This window comes from Phaethon lepturus, unplaced genomic scaffold, assembly GCF_000687285.1.
Source record: "Phaethon lepturus isolate BGI_N335 unplaced genomic scaffold, ASM68728v1 scaffold9044, whole genome shotgun sequence".
NCBI lineage: Eukaryota > Metazoa > Chordata > Aves > Phaethontiformes > Phaethontidae > Phaethon > Phaethon lepturus.
Window position 1 is genome coordinate 1 of NW_010533952.1, and position 11,694 is coordinate 11,694.

The window sequence follows — 11,694 nt, forward strand, 5'->3', positions numbered from 1 at the left end:
ACCTAGTGATTCTGTGATTTTGTGAAATATATCTGCTTTGGTTAAGAGATGTTTCAGCATCTGTTAACAGGAGAGAAGGAAGACTTACACTCCTCAGGCAAGGTGAACAAACTCTTTTATCCAAAGTTTAGTTTGTTCAGTCTGTCAAGACATATTCAGTACCATTCTTGTGCAGCTATTTAGAGGCAATATGAAACATGCTAAAATTTCTTAAGACATACAGTGCTTTAGACAAGCATAATTAATTAGACAGATAGAACTCTTCTCAGGATCATTTTCAGGACAAATGTTGTTCTGCCAATAAATGTTCACTCGCCCATATATTACTTTGCTTTGAAACAGTTCTGAAAGACTTGAGGTGACAGTAAGTAGGAAACACCACTGCTTGGTCTTCTTTCATTTGAACAGAGTCCAAGAAATACTGAGCAGCTGCTGTGCAGAGAACACTGTACACACAGGGCTGCCACGCCAGACAGTGCTGTCAGTGAAAGGACAGCCTTACAAATACAGGAAAGTGCCATGGCCAGTGCAACCAAGGAAGCAGAGATGAGAACTTGGGTATGTTTATTTGTTTCCTTTAATTTGAAAACAATCCAAGGCTTGAATGAGTTTTAAATTCTGGCCCACAGTGATGCCTCAGTGAACGAAGCACCACAGAAATGGCCCTGCTGCCTATCCACACAGCCACTTGACATCACAAGCTGACCACTACAAATCATGCAAGTACTAATGTTACCAAACATTATTTAGCTTCAACTTCCAGGTAGATATTTCATATAAATCAGACTTATCAGACTCCGGAACCCTGTGTTTCTAAAGGGACTCTGGACAACTTTACTCTCAGTGAAGAGTAAGCTTCTCATCTCATAATTTATTTCCCATATTTTCCATCAGGGGAAAACATTGTATTATTTGCTTATGGCACATTTAAGCAATTACTTTAACTTTCAACTCCCTATAAAAATGAAGATATTTTTGGTCAACGAATGCAAATGTCTATCAGTGCTAAAACATTAATCGCCAGATGGGATGTAGGTGTCACTTATGAACAACTATTCTGTCAAGATCTGCATAACTAAATAAAGCCTACCAGCCTGGATGGCTACAAAAAACTAATTAACAAACCTAGCCACTGAAAGTGATACTAATAGATCAAATTTCTGAACTTAGCTTTTTGACTCAAGGTCAAATACATGTGCTAAATTAATCATTTCCTGCTGACAGGGGATACACGTAAGCAAACTGTTACACTCCAAACTATATGACAGCAGATGAAGGAGAAATCCCTGGCTGAGGATTTCCAGAGCTGAACTGACCAGAGGACCAGGTTATGACATCTGGCTCAAAGGAACAATTGGGTCCAAGGAAACTTCAGATGACTGCTTTAAAGACCACTTGTCCAGTGCTCACACTTTTTCCACTGGGACTGAGGGGGAACGTTGGTCACTGTAGGATTTTGAGTTATTTTCTCCCTCTCCATACATACAGATAACTGGGCAGGTTGTCAGAAGTCTGTAGCAATAGCTTTTGGAGACACTGCAACTTAAGCAGAAAAGAATGCAGAAAATTAATATTGAAGTGGAACATGGACAGAATTATTTCTGCAGGGTTGTACACAGCCTCATTTCAGTGTTCATTTATGGGATGATGCACCGCTTTACACTGAAATCCTCTGAGGTATACAGTACTATTTAATAACACCAGCCATAAAGTGACTAATCATGTTTCTAGCATGGGTAAGTGCTGAACAGACTTGGGTCTAACCTTAGCGATATGCTTTAAGAACTTGTGATTAAGAGCAAAGGCTCTGTTCAATGCAATTAAGATTGCAACTGTTATCTATTTTGTCTGACAAAGTGTCTAGGAAGCAGCAACTGAAGAAAAATGTTTGTGCATTCTTACCCACATCCAGATTGTCAGCAGTATATTCCGAGTTTTACTAGGTCTTTTATTTCCACCTCCACCATGTACTTAAAAGCAATTTAACCATTCAAATCTCAGCACACTTTCACTCTAAAAATTAATAGTGATCTCATGTGCTTTATAACAAGTTTTACTAACAGGGTAGCAAATTTTTCTCTCACATTGCCCAGGCATTTAAATGAGGGCACATAACTGCTTTAGGGTAGCTCCGGGAGAGTGAAATGAGCTCATCGTGGCTTTCTATAACCAGAACCGGACAACTCTTCTGAAAGCAGAAGAAGAGAAGCAGCAGCCTTCTTAGGAGAAGAAACTGAACTACTGAAACGGCTCATGCACAAAGTTAGAGATTGCAGCTTACTTCGATAAATCCTCTAGTATTTTATCCTTGTGTAAGTTATTGGAAGAATAGCATGAAGAACCCTTCAGGATTAGTTGTAGCAATGTATTATTTGCTGGAGATAACCTCCAAGAAGCCTGCTAACTATTCCCATTGCTCCTGAAACATTCATATAGTTTCAGAAAAATAGATATAGATCGTAAGTAAATGCAAGGGCACAGTGTATCTTCTCACACTGAGCAGCAGATCTGAAATCTACTTCTCCTTCCCTTCTACTTCCAATAGAAAGCTGGCATCCCAGTCTTTAAACACACCTATAAATTCACTTGCAAATGTGATAGCAGTCCCTTTTATAGGTAGCAGCACGTGACATCCAAAATGAAAAGCATGATTGCTTTAGGGTTAAGTCCACTGGGTTAAGTCCACTGAGCTCTCAAGCTGAGCTTTCACAGGTTGATATTCTGTTAGATACAGAGGGAACAGTTTATACTGGCCAGAGGAATTCACAGCAAAATGTGAGAGAAATAGGTGGACTGTCCAACATATGAATACTGCTGAGTTGCTTCATTGAGAAAACCCAACCACTCTGAAGTAAGCACAATATTTTAAAGCACCTTTTACCAAGCAGTAACACCATACCAACAAGTAAAGCAATAGCAAGTTTTAAACTCTTTGCAGAGTAATGTATAGTTACTTTGCAGCTAGAAACTGCAGGAAGGTGTAGCACCCACTTCACCACTGGATAGCACAGCTATTTATCTGTTAGCTATAAAATACTGGTAATCAGCAGCTGGTTTCTATCACTCACACAGCACTGCAGTTAACAACAGTGCAACAGTTGAAATGGCTGAAGTTGGCAAAGTGGTGTTCTCGATGTGGCTGGGCCTCACCACGTTCAAAACTTACGTTCTAGGTTTCTACTAAATCAACCCGATCTCTGTTGCCTCATGTAAAATGGTTTTGAAAGTACTGAAGAGCTTTTCTCTAAGAGTTTTCTAGGGTGCAATTAATAACTATAATAAAATATGAAAACTGCATGCTGAAGTGGAATTTGAATAGAAGAGATGAGACTGGGATCTCTCAGTTTCCCACCACTGGTTCTGGCAAGTTTCCCTGGATTACAGAGCATTTCAAAAGTGTGTGGCTCTGTCAGAAACAGATCAGAGGCTTTATAGCCATGAAACAGCTCTAAACTCATTAAAATGAAGCTCTGAAGCTCTAAACATAAAAATGCTGTTAGAATTACTTAGTTTTTGCAGATAAGGGCCACAGTTACTATCTTCTGAAAGAAGCAATTTATTCCATAGTCAATATTATACACCTAAACAGCATGAATATTCCATGTTTTTCAGCAGTAGTAAATGTTCTAAACTTCATGTTAAATATTTTCTTAATCTTTTTAAGCTCTTATGACATCAAATTCTCCTGGGATTGTGATCTTCATGGATGACACATTGAGTAGTCAGCTCGATTTGTTTTTGTGGTTCGCATTGTCAAGCAGATATGGAAAAATGGTTTCTACTCTAAGAATCTGGGAAATTCTGGGAATCAAAACAGAGCGTAATACAATTTATGAGAGGCATCAGGGAGTACTTAAATTAAGTCTTCTAGAGTGGTTTTTTCACAGGCATCATCACTGGAACAACTACCAAACTGCTATGCATGCTGATTTCCTGCACTGACACAATTCTTATGTGTCAGCAGAAAGCAGGTGACATCAACTAGAATTGCTTCATAACAGTACTGTAGACACATTTCTGACAGCTCCTTCAGGTCACTGTCTTGCCTCTGACTCTAAATTTATGATATTCTTAATAAAACCATGGAAGCATGTAGGATAAATTCTACAGAAAACCACAACTAATAAGACTGATTAGTCAAAAAACCATAACAAAACAAGCCAATCATAACCAAATATTAAATCTTAACAGCTCTGAAGGTGATTAATAATCTTTACAAGTTCTAATGACATCACACTTGGATGGAGCAAACTCATTTAGTCACTAAAGGGCACCTGATTTGTGTATCATCGTGAAAGTGCCCTCCTCTCCATTTTGAAAGTTTGGCTTGGAAGTAAAATTAGTATGTCACTCTGGTCTTTAAAGCAGATTAATAGCTGCTTTAAGAAGAATGTACCACCTAATTAAAAAATAAATCAGGCCTGTGGAAAAAAAAAAAGTCATTTATCCCTATGTTTCATTCAAATCCAGTTACACATTTTCCATGAATTTTCACATCGCTGTTTGTTTCACAAGACTTATTGCCTATTCTTCTTCAAGTCAGTAAAGAGGACATTTACACTGGCAAAATCTTTATTTTTCTTTAGGTAAATGTATTAGTTAAAACTCTGTGTTTCAAAACTACACACTACAAAGCTAACAACAATAAAATGATCCACAACAATATTTGAATACTAATGAAAAATAACAATTCTTCAACTTTTCTATGTTTAATTGAATCAGCTATTTCAGTGTATTGTGGGAATACATTTAGCAGAATCAGTAGAGACCAAATGTTAATTATGAAGGCCAAGCACAAATGAATAATCTTACGTATAGACCCTGACACGTTAGAACTGCAAAGCACTCTGCAGATCTTATTTTATGAAAATGTACTAAGAGTGCAAATGTATATGCCCTTAGGAAGCAATTATCCCTAAAAGATTTAGCTATAATTCAATCTGAAATATTGTAAGAGATTTTTAAAAATGGTTTCACAAAGAAGAGGATTATTTTACTTTAACTATGGAAATAGGGGCCCACATGCTTCTTTGAATGACCTCTGTGCAGTTGTGGGCATTGCCTGGAGGGAAGATTTGAAATTGGCCTTTTTGTTCAGTTAATACAATCCCTTATGACCGGTAAGAATATTATAAAAATTAGGAGTACCAGTTTGGCATTGTGGGACTGAATGGCCCACATCATTATAAGGAATGTTCTATGCAATAAATACATTAAATACGGAAATTTTCAATCACATACTACTAATATGTATGACAGAGATTAGTTAAGAAGAGCTATCTTTATATTGCACTGGAAGATGAAATGGCACAGTAAAGGTGTATATAGCATGCCTTATGTGTTGTTTATTTCTCACAAAATCCTCAGGTGTCACATGGGGTCTAAAAGTGTAAGAACAAAGTATGCAAGAGTGCTTCCATCATCTTTGTGTTTTCCAGATCCATTTCCAAAATGACCATTTTCTGGCCAGTTTATTGCCACCACACCTCTCCCACAGCTGCAATCTGTCCCTCTGCTGCTTTGCCTCGCTCAGGACTCTATGGGCTGCTACTGCCTCCAAGAAGGGTGGCAGTAGCCCTGTGACTTAATGTAACTAAAAATAAAGCTGAAAGCTTGCAGCTTATCTTGCCTATTAGATCATACCATCAGTGGAATGAAATAGGTTTCTTGTGGATTGGTCTTACACTTTTTACCTTATGAGCAACTCATTATTGTGAGATGATTTTAAAAAGTAAGAAAAAAACAACACTCGTTGGGTTTTGTTACTAAGTGTGGTTCAGGACACCACAGACGTAATGATCTCATCTTTTATCACAAACTTTTATGCCATCCTTAATCTAGCTGATCCTGATTACTGTATCTTTATCCAGTTAAGCTTGCAAGTATCCTTGCACCACATGTGATGTTTACACTTTTGTTACTTCCTGAAGAAAATCTAAAGCAGATCAAATTCCTCAGCTGCTACCTACCACCAGTATACATCTTCTGCCAAACTGAACCAGACAACTTTAATGAGGTTTAAAAGAAAACAAATTTCTTAACAGAAACTGTCCTGGACAGACACAGAAGGAACACCTGGACTCCTTCTGCAGGACAGGTGTTTACATCTGAATTAATAGCATAGTTCCCAGTTTGCACGTGGAAGTGGTTAAAGTAAATGTAGTTCTCTGGATCATGGTGAAAATAAAAATAGTTGTGTTGATATTTAACCCTGCACCACAGAGACAACCGGCCTGTCCTATTTCTCTGAAAACAGTCAGATGACCAGAGGGTGACTTGCAGCGGAGGGGACACAGGATGGGATTCTTGGGTCTGCGTGTAACGCTTATGATGGCGACTGGGCGCATACAAGAGATCGGAGGCGGCAGCTAAGAACAAGAAGGTTTCACAGGGCAGGTGTGTGCCGAGACCCCACAGTGCGTCACCTCTCAGGGGGCTCTGGCTGGATGTTTCTCCAGCGGGAGCTCTGCTGCTGGTCCAGAGCACCGGTCAAACCCGTTTCTAAAGGAGTCACTGACACGACTTTCATCCCTACCGGTCTGTCCATATTTTCTAGGCTGTAGCTACACTAAAAAGGGGTGATAAGCTTTTCATTTGCATGAGTGCTTAGGTCAGGATGAGTGTTCATACGCTGTATATATAAAGCTAACTACTATTCCCAATATTTCATAGGGACATTTTAAAGTTTTCAAGGTCAAGAATTCAAGTTGACCCATCAGCCTTTTAAGCAGCAGTCCGATGAACCTCTATCCTCACTGCAGGCAACAGTAATATGAACTGAGAAAAACTCTGCAGAGGTACAACATTAAAAAAACTTCAACTTTACCAAAAATTGAAAAGCATTCCTTTTTTCCTCCCCAGACTCTCTTCTCTAAAAGACTACAACCAATTAACCTCTAACTTTGAAAAATCAAAAAATGCCTGTGACAGCCAGAAATTAAATTCTTTAAAGATTAGGTGCTGGGAGAGCAATATCAGGCTTAGAATAAAATCCTAGTAACACTCTGAACTATTAAGTCACTTCTTGCTCTGAAAATATAATTATTCTGTAAGCATTATGTCAGGCAATATTAAATGTAAAAAGTGTAGTTTCAATAAAACATTTCTGTTTTCTAACAGAAAGACCCTGTAATATTTTCCATGACAGAAAAAACAATTCAGCATGCAATTAATGAAAAACAATACTATGTTCAATAAGTAGCATGCTCGGCAAGCACTGACTTTTAGTAATAGCAGGTTCAAAACAATACTATTATTGTGGTCAGAAACAGCCCTCAACGTTTACAATCTCCATTTCTAGTCATCTAAGGATGGACTGCTTTCAGTATTGCACACCTGATTTTGTAATATTCACCACAGATTCTGACGGCAATTATAAACCCATGGAACATACAGCATTTGTGTGGCACACAGACTCTCTCTGTTTATTCATTATACCATTTTTTTAAACTGAGAAATGTCAAACTACGTAAGGGTTTACCTTAATTCCTATGCTTTGCATTGGTCAAGCTGCTGCATGAATAATGATGTTTCCCAAATATTAAAAAAAAAGAAAAAGGAGGCAGAGGTAAATCTGCCTGTAAATGACATACATTTGGATCTTACTGCATAAATCAAACACAGTTTTAAAAAGACAACACAGTATCAACAGAGTAACGCCTGTATTTATATCATGTCTCTGGTACCCATAAAAGAAATTTCTAAAAATAGAGTGGTTGAATAGGTGCGCATGATGCTTGCATGTCTTACCTGGCATAGTCTCTTATTCTGGCTGGCGGTGAGACTGCTGGTTATGTAGCTATCAATTCCACTGACGCCACAGTTTCCCTTTCTCAAAGCAGCAATAACCTGTCACTTTAAACTGTCCTTTCTCTGACCCTCTCCCGCCTCTCTGCTCATTTTTATTCTTATTGACAAGACTTATTATTTCTCCTCCCAATTCCAACTAGCTACCCTTTTGCAAATAGTAGTATCAACTATGTGGTCACTAGTAGTATAGGTCAACAATGTTATTAATATAGCACACACTGCTGGGAGCAGATCAAACAGCCATGCTTTAAAATATTAGTTTTGCAAAGGTACCACGAGGAAAATAGTTGCAATTTTCTTCACGTTATAAAATGTAATATTGCAACAACAGACCTCAAGAATTTAGCATTAATTACCAGCCCAATAATTTGGAGGATATGTTGTTTTTTTTCTTGTTGTTTTCATATACAAAATAAAATAAAACCATAACAGAAGGGTGCTGTATCTGTGTTTAAAGAAGGGGTTGTTGGCAAACACCATAGCTCACTTCTGCTGAAATGTACACAACTGATATATGCAGCCCAGAAAGCTGGCACCAGGGGCTTACAACCTTAATTTGCCTGCAAGAAGAAATGGAGATTTACCTTCAGAGCACGTTCCTGATTGTTTTCAGCAGTCAGATGTCTCGTGTTGTTTGCTGAAGTCTGGTTCTGCTCTTTCAGATGATGAAGCTCCTGCTCCAGCCGTTTGCACTGCAACGAGGAAAGAATCCCATTAAGTAGAGAAGTGTGGGCATATTTTTTTCAACAAGCCAAATGAATTAACATAAATAACCCCATCACCATTTCTGCATAGTGAAAGCATCAAACAAAAGCAAGTTGCAATCCCAGACCAGTACTAGAGCTATGTTTTTCAAATGTGCATCATTATTCAGTTTCTTCCTGGTTCAATTATATGCCAAAACCCCCTAAGTTTAGTATCAGATAAAGCATTTTGCAGAATATTTTAAAAAGTCTTAAAAATGTCAGGTTGAATTTCTGCTCCTATTTACGTCAATATAAGGCTAGATTTTGGCTTTTATGTATTAAGTAAGTGTATTACAAAGGAAGCAATACATGCTTTTAGAAAAGCAAGCAAACGAAAGACCTGCCTCCCAAATCCAGGACCAAGGCTTTTATTTGAAAATATATACGTAATTTTTCTACTTGCATTTTTCATGCGAAGAGATTACTCTAACTCCCAAACACACACCATATCTTGAAAGAAATGAAGTTTTAAGATTGTTTTGTTTAAATATTTAACTTAATAACAAAAAATGAAAAATTTAATGTTTGCTACTGTGTGCATACACACATGTACTTACTACTGTCAGCTGAACATCTATTTTAAAGATTAAAGATCTGCAAATTGTGAGCTAAATTATATTTCACTGTTTTTTATGGTAACTGTAAGAGGTCTTGCCCAGTTACCTTGGTTTGAAAGAGTAATTAGCTGTCAGCAGACAGTTCATTGTCTTAGAAAAAAAAAAAACCTGTTAAAAAAAAAAGAAAAAAGAGGCAAAGCAAACCAGATGAAACACCAGGAAGACATAGGGGAACAACCATTAGAATAGGGAAAAACACAGTATTAACAGGAACAGTATATTACAAGCAAGTAGTTTGTATATCACCACCAAAAGCCAAAGCTGATAGACTCTGTTGGAACAAAAGACAATTGATAAAAAGTACTTTAATAAATACTTTCTGAAAACACTAGTAAGAAAGGAATGAAAATCGTGATATAATGCCCATGTAAGCACTGCTGTCTCAAATGAAAGACCTGGAAACACCAGTCTCTTGTGCTACCTTACTGACACAGAACTAGGCTTCCCACCACATGTATACAACCTATTCCTGAGCAATTCAGTATGTGGGACAATGAAGCATGGCTCATGTCAACTCTAAAAAAAGAAAAACTGTGAAACAGAGCTCTAGTACTGGTCTGGGATTGCAACTTGCTTTTGTTTGATGCTTTCACTACTGCAGAAATAACAACAGAAGTCTAAGTAAAATAAGGAGTACTAAAGTATCTTGAGACAGAATTTTTAAAAAATTTTAAAAATGTACACTTCTTAAACACAAAACAAGTCCTTAACAACGTACTGCACCTTAGGTATCCAGAATAGTATAAAAACCAGAATGATTCAATCTTATATTTGAATGTTTTAAATAATTGTAGGTATCCAACAGTACTACTAAAAATATTAAATTCATGTATCTGTTGTTGTATTTCATTACTTCTGTTTGAAATCCAGGCTCATTTCTAATAGGATTACTTATTTTAAAGGCAGCAAATCTCTCTGGCCTAGTGCATTCTCTCAGTGTCTGTTGTAAAGTTCCTTAATGCACAGTTTCATTTTTATTGCAAGGAAAAAAAGACACTTTCCCATAAAATAGGGAAAAACAGAAAAAAACGTTAAGATATATTTGATTGCAAATATTTTTACAGACTTGAGACATTTAACGTCTATGTTTATCTCACACACAATCACAGCTGTAATTCTTTTTCCACATCCAGGATGAAAATTAAGTGCCTGAAGACATGAAGGTGCTAAGTGCTAATAAAGCTATCCAAGAACTAAACCTAGATTATGCAGTTTTTTTTCTCTTATCAGCTTTTTTTTGTCTAGCATACATGATCTAAACACCTAAACAAAGTATTATAATAATACTCTTAAATGGCAACATCGTGTACGTCGTACTAAAATTTTACACTCTACAAGACTTTGATACCTAAACTACTTTTAAAACACTAAAATAGCATTCTAAAAGCAAGCATGCTTTTTCACAAGACCAAGAGCATGTGAAATTTCTGTGTAATCTTGCTATAAAGAAAAGTTTTAAAAATAGAATTTAAAACAATGCAGCCCTTCTATTCAACCGAGCCAACATTTTTTTTAATTCTGTGTCATTGGTTGTTAGCAAGATCCAGTAAAAATAGATGTTCTTTAAAAGAACATGTGTTTTTACTGGTTCACTCCAGGGCTCTAAAATGCCAACAGCTACAAGCAAGAAACTGGATTTCCTTCTAAAAACATATATAAAAATACTTTTTGGAGCACAGTGAAGAAAAGACATCGTCCAATTTAGTACTGGCAAAAAGGAAATGTTGGATGTATCCTCTTAAGAAAGCTGAAGGCTAAAGGAAGTGTTTCATTTTAAATATTATAAATAAGAATGTCTAAAACCTCTTATCCCAAATTTGTGAAAATTCGTACTTGGGAAACCTTCAAACAGAATCCTCTTGAAGACAGAGACGAAATATTTTGTGCAACACAGGTTGCCTAAACATCTGATCTGAGCTGTAACCGTGCACTTAAATGGAAGGTCCTGTGAACTTAACACTTTATGAAAGATGGGCTGTTAATTGAGAAAACTGTTTCTTTACCTCAGATACTTTAAGTAACATCAAGGAATATGAAAGCAGTGCAGACGGATGTCAAAGAGAATACGCCTCGATCAGAATGCTAAAGACTTTGATAAGTAAAGGATGTTAAAGCCTCACAAATGGTGACATGTCATTTTATAAAGGTTTCACACAAACAATCCACCAAAAATTAGCTTTGTTGCATGGTCTACTGTGTGCATTCAGAGATCTGTAGCCAGAGAGGCAATACTGAAGATACAAAAAAAAACCCCCAACCACCCCAAAACCCCTTTTCTTTCAAACCCCCATGTTTGGTCTTCTGAATGTATTTCCCTCAAACAGTCTCCTACCTTAGCTAGCCTCATTCAGGTGATAACATACTTGTCAGACAGTGAACCTCTTTAAGCCTACTCCACGTGCCCTTCAGCAACCGTCAGTGCCCAGCTGTATAGTTTTCATATCCATTCCCAGCAACAGGCACTCAATTTTCTCTTTATTTCCATAGTGCAACCCAGCTGCACTTTTCCACATGCACTCTTT

At 37.2% G+C, this 11,694-nt stretch overlaps 1 protein-coding gene across 1 annotated transcript in view; it reads right to left on the reverse strand.

Moving 5' to 3' along the window:
• Nucleotides 1-6,425: 6,425 nt before the first annotated feature.
• LOC104619473 (mirror-image polydactyly gene 1 protein homolog) overlaps nucleotides 6,426-11,694 on the reverse strand; it is a gene marked incomplete at its 3' end in the record, with an annotated part of 68,805 nt that continues 63,536 nt past the window's right edge. Inside the window, exons 9-10 of the mRNA XM_010285363.1 lie at nucleotides 8,394-8,501; nucleotides 6,426-6,568 (exon numbers count right to left, since the gene is read on the reverse strand). Coding sequence (XP_010283665.1) covers nucleotides 6,426-6,568; nucleotides 8,394-8,501 — 251 coding nt within the window. The remainder of the gene's footprint in view (nucleotides 6,569-8,393; nucleotides 8,502-11,694) is intronic.